Source organism: Tinamus guttatus, unplaced genomic scaffold (assembly GCF_059628265.1).
Source record: "Tinamus guttatus ecotype Peru unplaced genomic scaffold, ASM5962826v1 Tinamus_guttatus_pri_ptg000240l, whole genome shotgun sequence".
NCBI classification, from domain to species: Eukaryota; Metazoa; Chordata; class Aves; order Tinamiformes; family Tinamidae; genus Tinamus; species Tinamus guttatus.
This window is the reverse complement of record NW_028288774.1, coordinates 8,206,627-8,227,023: the sequence shown is the minus strand read 5'-3', so window position 1 is coordinate 8,227,023 and position 20,397 is coordinate 8,206,627. Positions and strand designations below refer to the sequence as shown.

Sequence of the window (20,397 nt, the reverse complement as noted above, 5' to 3'; positions counted from 1 at the left end):
TACCTAGGCAACAACTCATTAATCCTACTTTATGTCTACAGCCTATTTTTCTAGCATTATGTTTTCAAGCAGTATGCTGAGAATAGTGTATGAGCTAGTCTGTGGTAGGGAGAAATCATAGGTCTGATTGATACTGCTTTAGGCTGGCGTTGGTAAATTAATTGGTGGAAAAGGCTCCCGAGGCTTACACACAGTAACACACACAAGGCTGCAGTCACATATTTTAGGTAACAGAAAAAAATCCCGTTGCTATTACACTTTGTTTCTTGCACATTTTTATGAGGTCAATAGCTAAATATTAAATGTACATTTAAAGCAGTGTATTCACAGTGACCCATGAGAAACCATTCTGAGCTAAGTGCAAATCAGCAATTTGCCATCACAGACGGTTTGCAATTACATATGAACTTAAAAACCAGGAGCAGCCATCAGCTATGCCACAGCTGCTCCGATGGAATTCCCCAAGAACAGGCGTTTCTGATAAAATACCTCTATTTTTGTGAATGATAGTAATAACCTTTTAAAGATCAATTATTTCTGCTGCTACCACAACTATGATTTTAGTGGCAAAGTATTTTTTCAACTAACGGCAAAATAATTAAGACTTTGTTATTAAAATACTCCTCACAAACACTCACATGCTGTCAAAAGAGTGAGCTGCATAGACCTCTTCATTTCAAGATGCAAAAACAACAATTAAAGAGATTTTTTTTTTTCATAAGCAATATTTCAGCTGAGAGCTGAAGCTTTAAGACTCCTCCTGAAAATATAACATGGACATAAAAATTATAAGTGTTGGCAACAGCAAATACTCTTAAATGAATGTGTGACCAAAACTCTCCTAACAGTGCATGAATATTGTCCTCCCATATCAAAACAAACTTTGTCTCTCAATCTGAGTACAGATTGTTTCATTAAAGGCCGAGTACAACACTAGGAAGAAGTGCTGAAAACCCTTCTTAAGGAAGGAAAGAAAACCACTTAGCACAAAATACAAATTTTGGGGCAAATGTTTGGTGATCATGATGATGATGATGCAGAAATACATTGCTATGGCTTACAGAGTAAGGGGTTCATTTAAACAAACCTGAAGGTGAAGTTGTATCTCTAGAACCAAAAAGTGAGTCACAGATTTTGGGGGCTTTTTTTTTTTTATCCTGAAAGATGACGACTCCACCAAAAAAATGGGGCTGTGCTCTGAAGAGGCAGCTCTGTGGCTACGAGTTATAGATGCAAATTTGAGCAGGAAGAAGGTGATGTGGTACCTCTGTGTTTGGTTTTAGCAAGCCTATTGCTACTATGACTCCAGTTTTTATGTCTACATTTTAGAAGTGATGTTGGAAAATTGGAAGGGGTTCAGAAGAGAGTTACAAGAATGATTTCAGGTCTGGAAAACATCCTTTGTAGTGAATGACTAATGAAACTCCACCTATTTAGTTTTTCCAAGGGAAGATTTTCCACGACTTTGTCATAGCCTACAAGTTGCTACATGGAGAAAAGCCTTCTGATAGATTAAATCTAGCAGGAAAGGACATGGCAGAACGCTAACGCTGGGCCAGAGCTAAAGGAGACCCAAGGCAGAAGCCGAAACCCGTCCCTGACAGCGGCCTGTTGGGGGTAACTTGGAAGTGTGGAGGCATCCCCAACGCTTGGGCCTTCCTCAGCCAGCTTAACATCTATCCAGCAGGAGTGCTCCACTTCAAGTGGCCTTCCTGTCCCTACGGCAGGGCTTCACTGCTTGTGTTACACAGGAGGCAAGGCTAGCTAAACACAATCCATTCCAAAACTGAAATCTGTCAATTTATCTAACTAACCTCAGTTAACTCTCCTTACAATTTTCTTTTTCAACGTTACCATGAAAAACCTTGTTAACAGTCAAGCCTCTCGTGTGCTGCGCTGGTGGTCTCTCATACTACCCAACTTGGCCTCTTTATTTCCTTGAGCTGTCCTTCTGGCTGTGTCTGTCTGTTATCTCCCATTTTAGACATAGCACTGAGTCTCGTGGGGCTGCAAACTGTTTTTCCTCCTGTGCATAGGGTGTCTAGTGCAATGTGGTGACCCACAGTGCTGGGGGGGTAGGCACTAGTGTAGCACATACAGATAAATAACTGCTCAAATGATGGTGTGATCACATTTGATGAGCAGCAGCCTATTTTCTCACTGATTTTTAAAATGTAAGATAACTATAATCTAGGAAAAGAATCCCAAACCTATAAAACACAGATGGAATTCCTTTTTTTACATGTGGGGAGGGATTTCATAAGTAAAATTCTAGTCTTGATTTATTTCTGAGAGCGGAGCTTTATAAGCTGAATCCATTTGGAAGCGGGGGAGCCACTCAGCTTTCTGGCACCCTTTCCCCAGTGATTAATTCATTAATACAGCATAGCTTGCCGTGTGTAGCCCTGAAAATGTGACATGGGAGGAATCTCAAGTGCATGGAGCAGCCTCTGCCAGGGTGCCGGAGCCAGCCCTGGCAGCAGCGCGGGGCGCAGGGCAGCACGCCGGCTGCCGGCAGAGCGGGCGGCAGGGGCTGTAACGCTGCCGCCTGACAGAAGAAGCAACACGAGCAAAACCTGCTAAGAAGGTTCTTCCTGCTGCTCCGAGGGGACACAGCAACCTTGGGGAGCAGCGCGGGGTTTGGGAGGGCCAGGGCAATTTACACTAGCATGCAGTAGTTAACATTAAGCACATAAGGTCATTTGTTAACAACATGCAGGTTTTAACTGCTGCTGACTGTGGGGAGGTGTGTTACTCATGCGACCACATCGTGCCTCCCCTCCTCCTCTACAAGGGTGATCAAAGAGCAGAGATTCCAAATTGTGAAGCAATTTTTTCCAGCAGGAGCATCTGGATCCTTGGCAGAGCTCACTGATGGTTACGCTGCAGCTTTGGAATTGCTTCCAGGCTGCCACATGGTTGGGCCCGTGATGGACAGGCCAGGCTGCGCTGCCGGCCCAGCTGCTCTGCGCCCGCTCATTAGCCATTCTGCAGCACTGAGCCCCGGCCCGGCTCAGGCCACAGAGCTCCCCGCGCCGGGCAGAGGGGAGGGAGACGGGGGATGCTTTTGTCCGTATCTAATTTGTTTTGCATACATTTGCATTGCTGGCCAAAGAGCCATGCACACTGCAGCGCCCGCTGGCGAGGCGCGGATCATTTGCCAGTCAAAGCTGGCAAGTGTGTGCATGTGTGTGTGCGTGTGTGCGAAATCCGAGCTTCTGCATTGTGCAATATCAATCACACGCAAACGGAAAAGGGCAGCGGGCAGTTGTGCGTGTGCGTGACTGAAGAGCACAAAGAGTCGCTGCACCTTTCCAGACTGCTTGAGGCACATGGGGATAAATGCAGAGGGGGTGGGAGCAGACCAGAGGCACAAGCCATTGCTGAGCACTGATTACATGGGTAAATTGTTTGTTCCAATGTATCACAAAGAGAAGAAGAATTATTTTTCATGCCACAGCTGTTTTGAATAAGAATAGGAATAAACGTAACCATCCTCCTCATGTTACTTACCACTAATTATGGCATATATTTACATCTATAAAACAGTGAAATTTTGGGGGACACAATTTAATGTCCCTTTATTGTGTAGATTCCTTTATTTCTACTCTACATTTGAATTTCAAAAATGTTTAGGACTTCAAAGCATCTTTAAACACTTGCCCTAATTATAATATGCAATACTTTCTAAAACTCCTAGTTTGCATTGCAGATTCCTGCAAATTGAGGCATTAATTTTAAACATCAATTCATATCATCCGTGCATCCTCAGATAAGTTTTGGTCTCTGTTTCAGACTTGTACTGAGCTCCGACTAAGCTTCCATCAGCTTGAAGGATATTTCGAGCTATTGCAAGCATTTAAAATTAAGCCAGTGGATCGGATCAGTAGGAAAGCCCAATCTTAGCTTATTTCAACTCTTTTCTTCCTGAATCACTAATTAGAAAAGATGTCTCCTCCTCTCAGATTTCTTTGCTCCCCATGCCTGTTCCTGCAGCAGCAGAAGGTAGCGTTCAGACTCGGCGCAGAATCCGCGGCCACGTTACTGCCCGCCCTGCGCCGCCCGTGCTGCAGAGCCCGCCCGAGGCTGGGGGCTCCGCGCGCGGGCACAGGGCGCCCCGCAGGGCAGGCAGGAGAGAAGAGAAGCCCTGTCGCAGCATTCACAACCAGAGCAGAACAGGAAAGAACTTGGTCTGGGCTGTATTAGAGACATATATTCACTGATCGATTAATGTTGAAGGTGATCTTACAGTAAAAATTGGTTGTTAGATTAACTAGTACTAGTCTAGTACTAGAAAGAGATAAAAATGGCAAAGACAGCAGGGTTATAAAAAGAAGATATGGTCCTAATTTTGCCTGTAGAGCAGTTACCTTGCCAGAGTCAGATGTATGCCAAAGTAATGGCAGAGAAGCTTTTCCTTTTACACCTCCTGCATGGACAGGTAGGAAGAGGCCGGCAAGTGTGACATCCAGATGTGTCACCAGGATTGAGGCCAGGAGCTCATCTATTCACAGCATCAGGCTGTATTTCACAGGAGATAAAATCCATATGAACCAATAAACCTCTGCAAAGCAAAACAAGGCACTGCTTTGTACTCAGTACCTTTAATGCTTTGCAAACGCCACAATTGCCAAACGTCTCCTTGCAACATTTCAGCCCTGTCCTCTCCCTTTTTTTGTAATCAAATCTTATAACCATTATCACAGGGAAAACCAAAAGGAAACAATTCTGCTGACAAGCCTCAGGTGAAGCTAAATGGGAAAGAGACAGAGGAGCATCCCCTCCAGCTACCAGAGCTAAGCTGCTTGCTGCCTTAGGTCATTCTCAGCGTGAATTCACCTCTCGGGGCTTCCGGCTCCCCATCCTTCCTTTTAGTACTAGATTTAATGACTAAATGAAATATGCTTTTTGCCACCTACAGGGATGTGCTGACTTCAGATCCTTTTACAGGCTTGTCATCACTTCAGGCATCAAATCCTTCACTTTCAGGGTGCCACATGCCGCAGCACCTGCCTGTGTTTCTGATGTGGTTTCCCTCTAATCCTCTCGTTCTGAGCCCCTGGTTTTCTTCTCTTGATTCTCCTTGCAGTGCTTTCCCACCTGTACTTTGCCCAACACAAAATCCTATTTCTCTTTTACTCACATTACTATCATGTTACACCAAAGCTTGGACTTGGCTGACTAGCAGCTGCTCAGCGATACTCAGTAGGTTGCCGCACTGGGGAAACTATTGGGGGTTACACGATAATGAAGAAGAAAAGGTAGAAGGCAACAGAAACAATGGGAAATGTGAAAGAGCTATATAAAGGGTGAGAGTGTTGCAAATAAGCAAGAACCATACTACATGGACAGAACCTGGGAAAAGTTGTGTCATTTAGAGTGGGTGGAGTTGGAGAATGGTTACTGATTCAGAAGCAGATACTGAATTTAAAAGAAAAGAACAAGACTACAAAAAAATCTACTCTATTTTTGCACTAATAAACCCAGTGTTCCTAGAGAGGTCAAAAAGGAGTCAATAACCTTTGCCAGTTCTACTCTGGTAAAATGAGACTGCTCTAGAATAATTTCCAAAGATTCTTCATAAAAATGGCAAAGTACCTTTTTCATTTTTTTTCTCTCTGAAGAAATATCTTATTAGCACAAAAGATATTAAGCAAAGGACAGTGAGTTGACAATTTAGGATCTAACTCTCATGACAGCCATCTTCTGTTTTTCCTACATATATATATATTTCTAGCTGGGGGCCCTGGTGTGAACTTTGTTCTTAGCAGGACATTCATCATGACTCTTCTCACACAGACAGCACTGCCCTGTGCTCCTCCCTCCGGCCTTTGCTCAAACTATGAGAGGGAACCTCGGAGCTAACCTGCTCCGAGGCCCTGGCTCAGGAAGGCACGCTCACCACATTTTTAATGCCTAATTCAGAAGGATGTTAGCACTATATGTTTTTCAATCTCTCAGTTACTGCAGACCCCAAATTCAATTAAAAGACCATTAAGTCTGCAAGGCACAGGCGAAGTTAGGAACCGTTGGATTTAAGTTGCTTGTACCGCTTACTGCATCCTGGCAGTGGAACTGCATTATGAGTCTTTAGTTACGTGACTGCACACTCACCCACTGAGCATCTACTCAGTATTCATCAGCGTGGTACAGTCCTTATATCCTGCACACTGCTCAAAACCCACACTGAACATAGAACTGCTATTTTTACAAACATTTTCTTCATGGCATTATCTTCCCTTTTTACAGATGTCATTGAGTTTGTTTTCTCAGTGACCACTGGAGGTGGGTGGTTATCAGACCTGTCCATGTTACATCTGGGGAGCTGAGGTGAGAGGATTAAAGGTGTTCGCTGCTTGTAGGTGATCATCAGAGAAGCCTCGTAATTAAGTTTTCAAAGTCATGAATATGACATAGACCTTCATGTTCCAAAGATCTTTACTGGCTTTAGATACATCTTTGAGCATATCTGATACATCTCAGCATATCTGAAAATCAGTTTCCACATGCAGGAAAAGCAGAACCTGCACGTACGTCAATGACTGTCGCACAGCTCTGCTGCTGCGTGGGCCAGGATGAAGCCTGGGGCTTGTCATCGCCTGTCGTTCCCGGTGTGAGCTAAGCGGCAAAACCACGTTCTTTTTGCTAGTGGCTTTCACTACTTACTTCTCAGGGAGATACTTACTCCTCAGGGTACTGGTGAGATGAGGGTCCGTGAGCTCAAGCCTAAGCTTTGCAAGGAAACTGACTTAGTGGTCACAGACCTTACCTCTAAGCATGTTCCTCCACAGCGGGATTTCTTCTGCCCTTGTGCTTGTCCCGTTCCCCCCTCTCGCATACTCCCTCCTCTGTGCCTCTCTGTCTCTCACAGGCTCCTCATCCCAAATTCACCCTCCCTCTTTCTCACTCTGTTCCTATCTGCCTTCTGTTTGCAGTTCTCTGCTACCTCCTGTTCCTGGCCTACACTCAGCCAGCCCTCACGTGTTTGGTCTACAACTCTCTTCCCGAGTTTTATGTCGTGGGAATTTTCCAATGGATTTCTTATGCAGTTTAGCACTCCTCCTGCTCAGGGTTTATCCCTTCTAAAAACACATTTGAAAAATACCTCTCCTTCATTCTCTATTCCCATATCTGGTGCCACAGAAGCCTTTTGGTAAGACAGGAATCCTGAGGTATGTATAAGATCTAGAGTATTTCAGCCAGGTAGGTCAGCTTTGATTGAAAATGACAACCAGAAAACCTAGTAATAATCAGTGACTCCAGATCAACCTTTTCTGTGCTTAGATCCTGAATATGCCCCTTTTGATGTGGCTTTGAAAGACAAGCACTGGAAAAGCATTTTAAATGCTCCGATGATAACTGTAGGGATGAAAACGAGCAGAGCACAAAACCCCAAGTGCATATGTAGAAAAAGCATCACTGTGAGCGTAAGGTCTACCCAAGAGATTTGACGATCTTTTTGGATGAACCTGTAGTATCACCAACGTGGGGTTTTGTAAATGCAACCAAGGAGATCTGATGTATTAAAGAAATTCATCCAAACTAGATCAGCACATTTTTTAACGTCTCGGCCTTCCACTCAAACTTTTTCTTCATGAGCAGGTTTTACTTTTGAAGCTCAGTCACGTGACTGGCTCCCAAGGAGGCAAGAGGAAAGCAGATGCATCCCAGCAACCAAAACTGTTATGGAAGTCCTGGAACTCTCTCAAGCTTGCAATCTTACAGCAGACCATGGGGTTCAAACATAGCTTGGTACCTGCTGTGTCAGCGTGGGCTGATGTCAGGAGTCATATTTGTATTATTTGCATTCATCAATGGGCCAACATTTGAAACACAAAAATACTTCAAATTCTCCACGTAAGTGGCTTCTCCTGTCTTGCCTCAGACCGCTAGATGGCAGTTCACCATCTCCAAACAGGCACCCACTTTATCTGTTTGCTCCTAACAGGCCGCTCCGGCCCGCGCCTCCCGTGGAGGTTGTCTGCAGCGCAGACAGGAGCGGCTTCAGGCTGACGTCCCGCTCGGAGCATAGACAGCTTTGCTCTTCTAAGCGATGCAAGAAAACGTCCATGAGTGCACTAAAGGGTGCCAAAGGCCAAGCATGGGCCTGACCAACAAGAGTTTCTACATCTCAATGTCTTACTCACCCAAAATTTTACGAGGAAGAAAGCGTTTTGTGGCCCCTTTCCAAACAATTCCTTTAGGCCACCCTTCTTTTCAGGAAATTTGTCGTAAATCTGACGAATGTCCACCGACTCAAGCAATGGGTCACTGTAAGAATGGTTTGCATGTCCAATGTGTACGAAGAGGTGTTTATTGTACTGCAAGGGAAAAACAAACAACAAACAGGAAAATCAGAGCTGTGCAGAAAGAGCAGGCATTTGTTGAGGGCAGGTCTGTGCACTGCTGCTGCAGAAGCAGCTTTCCTGGGTTGAGCGACTCGCACGTTACTCCAGGGACCACGATGATCTGTAGCACGATTTCCACAAACAACTTCAGGGATTGTGGCACAAGCCCCGAGTGAACAAGGGTCAGCGTCACGAAGGCGGCGTCCCCCCTGCCAGCCACACAACATGGACATCTTCAAGGGAGTAATTTACACTCAAAGACCCAGTGGCAGGGAGGTGATGAAGTGCCCTTCGCAGAACATCACAAGATCAATACAGTCAAGAGGAAAGCCAATTTCTGCCTCTCTCTGAATTTCTGCTAGTGCCCAAGACCCCGCATCGCTGCAGCTCCCATTTAAAAGAACAAAACACTGAATCACACACGCTAATGCCACTTAACTCCGAGAGATGGAACAGATTTTCCTTTAATCCCTGGAACTGCAATAGCTGGAATTCAGTTACACTGTGTTGCTGTTCCTTCCTGTATGTCCTCCAATGTTTCGACCCATGTAATATTAAAGAAACACATTTTTACCACTTCCCTGGGGAGCTAGTTTCATTGATGAGTATCTCTGCCAAAATGTGCTCAGCTTCAGTTTCCTTATTTCTTAACTTCATCCCATCGCACCTAATCATAAGCACTGCAATCACCTAAGCAATCCTTTTCCTTTCTGGGGTGAAATCCAAGGCCCAGGGAGGTCCATGGCAGCCCCCAACTGCCGTCAATATGATCTTTTATGGGCTGCCATTTCTCCAAGTCAGGAGCACCTTTCAGCACCTAAAATTACCATGCAGGGACTGACAGCAAAGAAGCTGCACTAGCCAGGCAGCAGCTCTCAGCATCGTGGGGCAGACAGAAGGAGCTTGCTCGTGGCATGCCTGAACATTTGGGGTTTTAACTATGCCCATCACGAAACATTTTGCTGTCTCTATTAAAGGAAAATGATACGCAGTCAGTGAACACAGAAAACCCAGTCATATTGAACAGATGCTGTATATAAAGGGCAATTCCCAACTGGTAAGCACAAATAAAATATTTAAAACCCCAAAGCAGACCTCATTTAAGCTATTTTGTTTACAATATACCTGCAGAATGAACAAATTGAAATGACAAATCTAAATTAATTGGACATCCACTCAGAGCCTTCCTTCGGTGTAAGTGGAGTCTTCCCGAGCAGATGTCCAAAACTCTGGGGAAAAGAAAATGGACTGGCTAGATTTCTCTGCTTAGAAGATTAAATTGAAATGTATTTGAAATCATCCAGCACAGTGAAACTTGAATTTAGCATCAGAGAACACTCATCTGAGTACGTGGCCAAAAATGAGTTTATGTTGTCTATTCCTGACATTTTTTTTTTAATTCTCCTGAAAGGAGAAGAGTTTTACACTTTGATACGGTGTCTGCACAAACAAGTCTTAAGCTCAATACATATAATATGTGAGCACATACATGCTCAATATGTGAGATACAGTTTTCCCTAGGAGCCTTCTGTAAACCCAGTCAAAGGGAAGGGCAGACGCTTCCCAACTTCCTAGGAACTGCCGGGAGCCCGAGACAGCCATTCCTGGGAAGCTGCTCGTGCTGGCAGCGAGGGCTGCGCGCACAGGCTGAGTCACCAGTGGGGCCCAAGACATCTCTGTTTATCAAGGGGAATGATGAAAATTCCCCTCTGGGAAGCAAGCACTTAAAATTCAAGTCTGAAAAACTAAAGTGAAACGTTTTCCTTCCGCAGCACCCCCATATCCTTCTGGGAAGCGCCCAGCAGTTGTGCTGTGCCCAGGGAACCGCGATGCTCCAAAGCAGCGCTCTGCTCTTCCCGTGTCACTGCAAACATCTCCCCATTAGCTACTGGGTTATTATTTATTCTGGGACTCTTTTCCTCATTCTTTCCTGATGGAATTGTTCCAGGTCACACAAATAACCACGTTTTTATTGGAAAAGAACTGAGATTTCAAGTTCTCCTAAGCCTAGGAAATGTCCTCCCTCCAAAGGGGTTTCTTTGCTGGGCTCAAAGGTCACTGCAGAGGGAAGAGGAGGAAGAGCTTCATTTTAAGAACTTGGTGAATGCAAATTCCCAAGACAAATTTACACACTGCACCGTATTTTGAAAACCAGGAAAACATATAAATTGCTCAGAACTCAGCAGTTAAAGAAATCATATTTTAGGAGCATGGAGCAAATCAGGAAGTCTTCGTGCTGCTTAAATATAAAAGTAAAGTTAAAAGGCAGCTGCAGAGCTACTACAGTTGTCTGCAGAGCTTGCCAAAGTACCAGATGCTGCTGCAGCAGCATTTCCAGCAGGGTACAGTGGGACAGATGGTATGACATCACCTGACAACATTCTTCGGACTGAAATGTTTATTTTGATATTGCGACGTGTCATTATTTTCTCCTTATGTGCTGTAATTCCTATCCTAAGTAGAATCATTACCAATCGAATTAGATACGTCATATTTCTACAACCTAATAATGATAATGTAATAAATATTAGGAGCTGGATAAATTGATACTGAAATGTTCCCCTAGGTTTATATAAACAAACTTCAAGACGAAACTGTGTGTACAGATAAAGGCAATAAAGCTGAGTTGTGTACCTATATTTTTTAGGTTATTACTGCCTGAAAAGCTCAAAAACATCCTAATTACAGTCAGAATTCACTGATATTTTAGGGTGAGTATTCCAGAGCCATTGAGAGACATTAGGCACTGAGGAATTTACTCAAGCCACACTATTTAATGGATTTGCATCTGCCATGGGGGTAATAACATGCTTTAGATGCTGTAAACCACCATAGGTCAATTCCTGTATTTTCCAAGGATAAAAACTACATTAAAATGCACTGAACGTTCTCAGCTACTTTGTCTTCTGCATCTGCATCTATGTGACATGCCCTGGAGATGGCTGCCTCTTACTGGGCTCCTTTCCTTAAAAAAATTCTATCTATCTGAAGAATGCACTAAAGCCATGAAAAATGACTGTTGTCAAATAGTACCACGAGAAAAATTATAATCCACTTAGGAATTTAAAGGAACCAAGACAAATTGCCAGTGGCAGGGGATGGTAATGCTTAAGCTGGAGCGGAACAAAGACAAATCACCTACATTTGTTTTATCAGCCAGTGTACGGATTCGTCACAGCTCCTCGCAGACCGCGGGCCACGGCGAGGGGCTGCGTGTGGCAGGGCCTGCCCGCTGCCCTGCTCCCCACCGCAGCGCAGAGTGGCCCCACAGCAAGGGGCACACACCAGACCTGCCCCATAGCAAGGGACATGCGCTGGACATGCCCCATAGCAAGGGGCACATGCCAGACCTGCCCGATAGCGAGGGGTAGACGCTCAACCTGCAGCTGCAGGCTGGGCCCCCAGGAGCAGGCGCTCAGCAAGAGGCAGTGCCGGGTGCCGCTGCTGTGCAGGGGGCTGCAGCGCTCCTGGGGCCAGGACTGGGGCTGCGCTGGGCCGCGCCGGGCGGCAGCGCGCCGAGCGGCCGCTAGGAACGCGCTGCTAGCGAGGCCGTGGCATGACATTGGCCAGTTCCTGCAAACGCCAAGTGTAACAACCTGAGGCGAGGCCCTTGCTCTCCTGGAGCAGCAAACTGTTGGGAGAAACGCTGCCACCAGAGGCTGGCGAGCTCAAATGACCGCTGGCTCGTTTGGCTCACAACCCTTCAGCCCAAGGAGAGGATGCGAGGAGGCCCTGCTGCCTGTCTGCTGCCTCCCCTGGGACAGAGGGGGAGCCCCTGCGCTCAGACTGGATATTGCACGTGAGTGTTCGGCTGCCGCAGCCGCTCAGATGGGCAAGGATGGGGCCAACCTCAACTTGGCCTCAAGAGAGGGACCAAAAACAGCACAGGGAAAGCGCCTGGCTCCTCGGGACAGGCGCCGTGCAGCGACTCCCAGCGCACCTCCGCACACCGGGCCACGCCATCGTTTTCAAGCGCTAAGGCAGCAACTGCGCTCCTGGAGGAAAGAGGAACCGAATGGGATGTGTGGATTAGAAAGCAACCGCTAAGACATGAGCTGCCTGTGTGCTCCTGCCCAGCCCCAGCTCTGCTGGCTCTCCGCATCTCATACTGCTCATACTCTTTAATTTCCTGCTGATGTAGAAGAATAACTTGCTTTGCCAACATTTTTTCTTATTTCTACCAAAATACAAGTAAGTGAATACTTCATTCCACTTGCTCTTACCCTCCACTGAAACAGATCAGGAGTTTTAACATGTTATTGCTGTCACTAGAGTCCGTAGCAATTCCTGTTGTTAAGGGTGTTTAACACTGCCACGCGCAGTTATTTCTGTACACGCTGTTGCTGCACAACCGCGTGGTCACTGGTTTGCCCATTCATCCCCTGCCCAGGTCTGCCCAGGGGCTGAGCCAGGAGGCGCAGGAGAAGGGGAGCTCTGGCTGTGGCTCCTTCCTGGCCGCACGGGCGGTGCTGCTGGAGTGGGAGCCGCGCACGGGACGTGGCAGCCCCGGCCAAAGCAGCCGGCCCTGCCGGTGCTTCCCAGCCGCTCCCTGGGCGTCCCTGCTACGCGGGACTGGTGCCATCGCCCTCATCACAGAGCGCGACAGTGATGACGTGTCCTTCAGCTCTGCCTCATTTGAGACCTTGGATCCCACATCCACAAGTGCTCAATGCTCATGTGGGAAAATTATGCCTGAATATACGAAGCTCTCAATAATGCAAAGTATTTTGAAAAATCAGGCTTATGACAACTCAAGGGGAACCCTCAAAATCAAGGGCCCATTCATTTCTTTGCACCTGAATTTCTTGGGTTGTAAAATGGAAGTAATAATGCCCTTTCATTGAAGAAATGACTACATTAATATATCTGCAAAATGCAAGTGGGGGAAATTAATAATTGTGTTTGGAGGAGAGTTTAGACAGTGCCACTGTACACAGGGCACGGGGCCATGCATTTCAGCAGTAGAAGGAAACAAGCTACTCAACAGCTGCTCATCAATCAAGGGCCATCTCCATGCACTGAACGAGGCAGGCACAACCCTCTGTGCGGGCATGCAGTGGAGGCGGCCGTCGCAGCGCAGACACGTGAGGCCTCCTCCCAACCTGCGCAAGCTCCGCTCTGCAGCTCGGCTGCCACACAAGGCCACCTGGGGAGGGGAAGCGGCAGAAAGAGCAGGGAGGGCAGCGAAACAGGGCCGAAACCCCGGGAAGGCCACGCAGCAACGTGCCAGCCCCAGGGCCCAAAGGAGAGCTGGGCCTGCCAGGGCCGGCAGAGGGAGCTGACAGCACCGCTTGGCCCTCGTGCTTCTGTTTAGTTGCACAAAAATAGCACTCACTGTTTTGCTGGGGGGTTCTCAACAGCAGGGATGGATTCCGAGCAAAGGGAGCGAGCGCGTGTGACGGGGCCTCAAGTGCGCATGCACACGGCGAGACGCAGGCGGTTGCAGAGCAGAGCTTGCACAAGTCGGAGGCGCAGACCTGCTGCCCGCGCGCCCAGCCGGGGCCTCCCGGGAAGCAGCAGCGCCCAGAGCGCGGCCGGGCTCGGAGCCGGCCCGGGCAGCGCTGCCCTGCGCCCGGCGGCTGCCCCACGATGCCCTCCCTACCCGCCCCCACGGGGCTCGCGGTGCCTCGCACTGGAGACACCCGCAGGGAGCGTTTTAGCGAATACAGTGCCCCCTCCCCAAGCGCTGCACAAACACCACCTTTGATTTGGCTAAACTTGGTCTGTTTTTAGTTTAAAATTTCCTAAACTTCTGAGTCGGACCCTCCAAGACAGATCTGCCCAAAGCTGAGTGTTACTTCTCTTTCTTTCCACATAACCGAGATGCCACTTGGAGATGACTTGAGGACTTTGAGAGTAGAACGCTGAGGCACCTTGCACCTGCTTAGAGGGCTGCAGGAAGCTGAGCAACACCTCTAGCACTGCCCACTGGCCAGAAAGGTGACTTGCCTTTTTTTTTTTTTTTGAGAACATCTCATTTATTTTTCATCACTTAGGTGGCTTGATTAACTTTGGTGAATTTTATGGCAGTTGCCTAATGACGGCGGGCTGTTTTTATGGCCCTTTTGCAATTGCTTTTGCTTTCTGGTTCTCAGGCACAATTCTCCCTGGGCTCACAAAGCCCTTTTACAGCATCTGTAAAACCTGAATTAAAACATAAAGAATATTTTATTTCTTTGCCACTTTTAAAAAATATATTTTGAAATTTGGACCTAACACTCTCTGACAGTTTGGATAGGTGAGTTAAAACCAAAAGTGCTTATCAGGCACCTTCTTTATTCTTCTAGGTCGTTTTAGCTGTAAACCTGCCTGAAGAGCTGGCTGTAGAAATGAATGCAGCAGTAACCGTGAAAAGGCTTGAAGAGGGGCAGAAGAAAGGTTTTTTTTTGTTTTGTTTTTTTTTTTTTTTTTTTTTTTTTTTTTTTCTGTTCGTGTTGGGCAGTGGTATTTTTTTCCTTGCTGGAAAGCAGGCTTGAATATATTTAAGAGAACTTGGAATTATTATCATTTCAATATTGCAGCCTTTGAATTTTGTAGCTATTTGTGTAGCACACAGTTGTTTGGGTCTCTTCTAGTCTGCTTGAGCACTCAGGGAGTTTATACTTGTTGGGGAACATGGGATTATTTGGTTTCAGCATTGGCCCCGAACTACCACAGAGCCACCATGGTGCAAACGGGAAGCCCCTCGTTAAATAAATCCTCTCTTGAAAGCAGCTGATTGGCAAATAAATTTGTTAATGTAGTCAGAATACATGGGGTTGGTAGTAACTAAAGGCAAGTGAGAAGAGCCCTGGTGCTTGGGCACATGAGGGCAGGTCTGTGCACCATTCAGAAGCCAAATTTGAACACAAAATGCCCTATGAGGAATCCTGAGCTCAATGCTGGTAAATGGCTTTGATTTTCATGTAAAACAAGGAGAAATTTTGCTCCCCCTTACTTACAGAATCCCTGTTCCAAGCTGTTGGAAATGGCCGTGGCATCTTAGATCTTCCAGCCTATCTCCTGTGCACGGTTAGTGTGAGGCCAGCTTACTGTGTCCTTTCATTGTGTAAATGGCACCATTTTGTAGCTAGGCGAGGGGAAGAAAGTCAGCAGCCTCAACAAGGGAGAGGGCTCTGCCGCGCACATTTCCGACCCACCAGAATGCCCACTCTCCATTAACATAACTGCCTGACATTGAGGGGCTTTTGTACTTTTCAATGCCAATTGCCACTGGAAGAACCGCAGCAATGTTCAGAGCCCCATCCCACGGTGACCTCTCCGCGGGGGGACCTTTGTGCTGGGGGAGGCAGCACGGGCAGCAGAGGGGAGCAGCGCGGCAAGGGGCCTGGCCCCGGGTGCCGCGCCAAATAATCCCTTCTCAATGAACTTCCACCTTCCTTTTCAAGTGCAATTGCTTTATTTGCTCCACTACCAGCAGCATTTCTAGCTGGTTTGGGTTTTTGTGGAGGGGAGGGGGAGAGAAGTTCTCTTTTTTAAAATAGATGTTGGAAATGCATTTAATCAAAATGATACTTGTGACATTCTCTGTGACAAGTCAGAAGTGTCATGAACATATATCTGTCTCTTGCAGAAGATATGTGCAAGCTCTTACAAGATTCTTATTTGGAAGCTCATATTCATTTATAAGGCCAGCAAAGCAGAAAGGAGCACAGGGTAAGTTGCAAGCACAGCACCTGCATACAGGACTTAATGTGCACTTTGCCTGGAACGCTCATCGTGCCTTGCATGCTGATTTTGGTATTTAAAAAGGAATTAAAAATACTAACAAACAAACAAAAAACCCGAATCTTTCTATACCATTCCCCCCATGAAGAGGAATTTACTTTGCTTTGTGCCTTACTTTTACAGCATTCCAGCATTCAAGTAACTGGGTTTTAAAAAATATGCCTGGGTAGTCTCACACCCTTGCTGCTCTAGCAAACCTCCAGCATAAATGCATTGCACTCGAAAGGCAGGTTTTTCAGCAGCACACTTGCAAGCTAGGGCAAGCTCCTGTGAAACTCCCTGTACACCTGAGGAATTCCAGAAAATATTAGTTTATTCCAAAAAGGCTTTGCCGCAGTTCCACGGCCATCTGGGCAACCACGTTTCTCTGCAGCTCTCTGTCTGCAGCACACGTGGATGCGTCGCATTCCCCAGAGAGTCAGCACCTGCCTGAAAAGCAAGAGCCCCGACACGGCTGCTGAGCCCAGGGCCCCACGCGTCACGGCCGAGCACGGCACGTCGGGCCCCGCACACCAGCGGGGAGTATGCGGAGCGGGGGGTCCCGGCCGCCCTCGCTGGCCAAGGCAGCATCTTTTAGTCTTTTGCTGTCAGCTGTGCTGCAGATCTGCTCCCTTCCGCAGGCAGTGTCGTGGCCTGGGCACCAGGAGTGACTGGCCCTCGCACGCTGTCTGCTGAAGGCACGCGCGGTTTGAGAGGGTTTGCTGCAAAGGACAGACATAACAGCTCTTTGGCCACTGAACCGCTTCACTCCTGCCCTGGTGTGCAAGTGCACGCAGATACACAGCAGCCCGATGCTGCACAAACCCATGGGTTTTGCATGGGAGGCTGCATTATAAAAACCTATGCAGAAAGGATAGAGGGTGGCATGGCTAGGCCCTGGATAACCATGTGGGGGAGAAAAGGCATGTAAGAGCCAAGCACGATGTGTAAGCGACACAAGAAATTCGTGCATGTCGTGTGCGTGACCTCTGCACCAAGGACCAGGGATGGTGCAGAAGCCCTCACCCTACTGCAGCTCTAATCCTTGCATGGGTACTCCCTGCATACGGCAATTCTGGCACATCAGGGGAAATAGGAAAACTGCTGGAATAAGCATGCAATGGGAGCAGGAGTGCTGACCTTCAGGCAGGTCTGCCCGCTCGCATGTGGCTGTGGCGCAGTCTGCTCCAGAGCCACGGGGGCGAGGGGAGGCGCTGGAACCTGTGACCAGCGTGGCCGTGCTGCGGGGAGCCCGTACGATATCCAAAGCCATGTAATTAGTAAAGTGATTGCTGCCAAACACCTTTCCCTCAAAGTTAATTCCACCTGGCAACATGTAACACAGCCACCCAACACTGCCACATATTTAGTATGTCAATGGCTGAGATACCTTATATTTTCATTGAGGTGTTTCTCTGCCAGAAGGATTCCTCTGTTGCGAGGCTTCTGGGCTGCGTCTCTGATCTCCATTACGCAGGGTAAACACTCCCTGGATAACACCCCTGGCCAGAGCCCATAAATACTATGGTTTCCAATACTGAATTATAAATAGCATGTGATAGCTTTTTTCTGCTCCAAGCTACTGCATTTTACCAGAAATATGAACAAGAATGGCCTGGCTGTATTACTCATTCATAACAGTATTTGCTTTTGCGAAATTATCTCAATAAAAATTCTCAGGTTTGAACTGCAAGGAGCTTTTCTGATTTTTTTTGTGACGCACTAGAAGCAGTGCTAGGCTGCTAACAAATGTCCGTGGTAAATACACAATGATTAATATAAAAGTTCAAGGCTAACTGGAGTAAATAAAATATTATAGCCAGCTTCATAAGCTCCCCTGAAGATACAACTATCTGAATTGAAAAAAAAAAAAACACACAGAAGCAAAACTCTCCTCAAAAATCCCCAGAATTCAAACCCTGGATTGGAAGAGCCAGTGATTCAACATTCAGATAACTAACCTCAACTTGTTCAATTTATAATCACATTTGGAAAGGGGTGGGCTATGCTCAAAAGAGACATTTGCTTAATTGTTGGTATCCTTCCTTACCACCTTGAAAAGAAAAAAAGAAAATAAGAAACAGGAATACAAAAAAAAAAGAAAAAAAGAAAAAAGAAGGGATACAGAGAAATGGTTCATACTTGGAAGGCATAAACTAAAATAGACTCTCTTTGATACCTAGAGCAAATCCCAAAAGTCAATCTTTATAATAGTGTCAAAGAACACACATATTTTTATGTTGGCCATTTCTTCTCTTTCTGTTATGAAAGGAATTAAGTTTTAACTTAAAGTACATAACTGAATTATTGTGAAAAAATGCGACGTACTTTGGTACTACTGCTAAACTAGGTCGACAGGGAGGGCCATGGCACCATGAGCCATGCTTGCTCTCACAGGCCACCACCACTGCCTCACCCTTCAGCGAAAGGGAAAAAGCAGTGCACGAAAGGAAGAAAACGACACCGAGCAGTAGTGAACATAGAAACACCCCGTGTACTCCATCCAAATTTAAAACCGGTAGTGCACTCAGAAAGTGGGGAGCAACGAGAAAAACAAAATTAGTGGATTCAAAGGGCAGCACTTACTGATTCGGGATCCCGCTGCTGTTCGAGGAAAGCTGAGAACTCCACCAGTCTGAGCTTGGTTGTGCCAATCGATCGACCCTGCCAGGCAGGCACTGAGGGAGCTGGAGCTGATGTGGGCTCAAATCCTAAAACAGGGGGATTGTTTTAATGAGGCTGTTGATCATTTCTCATCTACATTTTCCAGATTAAATAAAACTGTGAATCTCCCATGTTGCCTTTGATTATTTATATTAGTTTTAACAAGTTATAAATTCAGAATGAATTAAAACGGGACAACACAAATGCAAAATAACATGTAGAAGAAAGGTCCCAGCCCAGTATGAAGGAATTCAGATGAGCTAAGAACAGTGCAAAAAAAAATCTACTTCTTTGCTTCCTTGTGGTTGTAAGTCACTGCAGGATCTTTGTTTATATTATATAGTATATTATATAAATTTATAGAGACTTCACACAAGACTTATAGTTGACCCTTTCTTGGAAACAGGCAGCAAGATACAGAGAAGGTATCACTGCCTTGGGAGTCCAGAGAATGGGCTTCCATTTCTGGCTGCTAATGTGCTACATGTTGCAAGTAAATCACCTCTCTTTTTGCCTACTTCTTCTGCCGCTCTCGATTCTTCTTTCCTATTTAGAGTACAAGCTTTTCAAGGCACGGACTGTCTTTTGCTATGTATTTGCACACTGGGGCTTTGACTTCTTTTGGAGCTTTTAGACATCACTGTATTACAGATAATAATAAATAATTACTGCAGAGAGCTGAATCATACCCTAAAGAGACAAAAAAAAATAATAAAGAGGGAATGACATGATCTAGAGAGAGAAGGGATGTTAACCACCAACTCTAATTCACCTCAAGAGAAAGAATAAACACTCTCTCTTGCTCCTCTTTGTGGAAAATTAGATGAGAAGGAAGCAGGATAGTAAAGGAAGAGGAGGCAGCAGTGGAAAGGCAGTGACACTTCTTGGGAAAGAAGCAGGCACAAGCAGGGAAGGAGAGAGGCATCAGGGTTAGAAAAGCAAGATAACCCTGAACTGAGAGGTCAAAGGAACTTATTTTTATCTCACAATGGGAGCTCAGTAAATGACTCCCAACCCCAAATTTAGACAAGGAAGGTTTGAGGCTTGTATGGAACAGGGAATTAAAGCAGTCAAAACTTGCCTGTGTAAATATGAATAGGAATTCCCATGAACTCAAAACTTATGAATGTTCTTTGACTGTTTTAGAAATCCTAATAATCATATTTTGAAAGAAACTATGGAAGAATAAAAGATGAGGATGATCAAGATGCCTGACTCTAGAGAACCATGTTAGGAAGATCAAGAACAAAAGAAAAAAATGGGAATACAGAGAGATAGCCTTGGTTTTAGCATAAAGCAGCAGGCAGTTAAAAAAAACAAGTAAGAGCCAGAAAACTGCAGGTTAAGGAGAACCAGAAGCCTGGTGCAGCTTGGTGAGGGAGATGTGAAGTTGATTACTAGTTGCCACCTGCAAATACACAATGAATTTCTCTGAAATTAGCAATGAAACAAAGTTGGGAAAAAGAAGTAGTCAAGAAAAAAGCAAGTAAAGTCAGAATAAACATTCGATATCTCTTAAGTGGTACTGGGCACAGCAGCAGCCTTCAGGAGAGGAAAGTTATCAACAAGCAGATGCACAAAGATATTTTACACTTAAAACTAAACATAAATGCTTTGGGAACAGTTTAGCCACCATTTAAAATAAATTGATGCTTATTCTTTTTAGAGATGGAAGATT

General features: G+C 46.0%; 1 protein-coding gene across 4 annotated transcripts in view; it reads right to left on the bottom strand.

Moving 5' to 3' along the window:
* Positions 1-20,397, bottom strand: part of TEAD1 (TEA domain transcription factor 1) — a 146,168-nt gene that overhangs the window by 4,177 nt on the left and 121,594 nt on the right. For all 4 annotated transcript variants that reach the window (XM_088525821.1, XM_088525822.1, XM_088525823.1 and 1 more), the window contains 2 exons: positions 18,642-18,766; positions 8,148-8,321 (listed from right to left, as the gene is read on the bottom strand). In XM_088525821.1, coding sequence (XP_088381947.1) covers positions 8,148-8,321; positions 18,642-18,766 — 299 coding nt within the window. The remainder of the gene's footprint in view (positions 1-8,147; positions 8,322-18,641; positions 18,767-20,397) is intronic.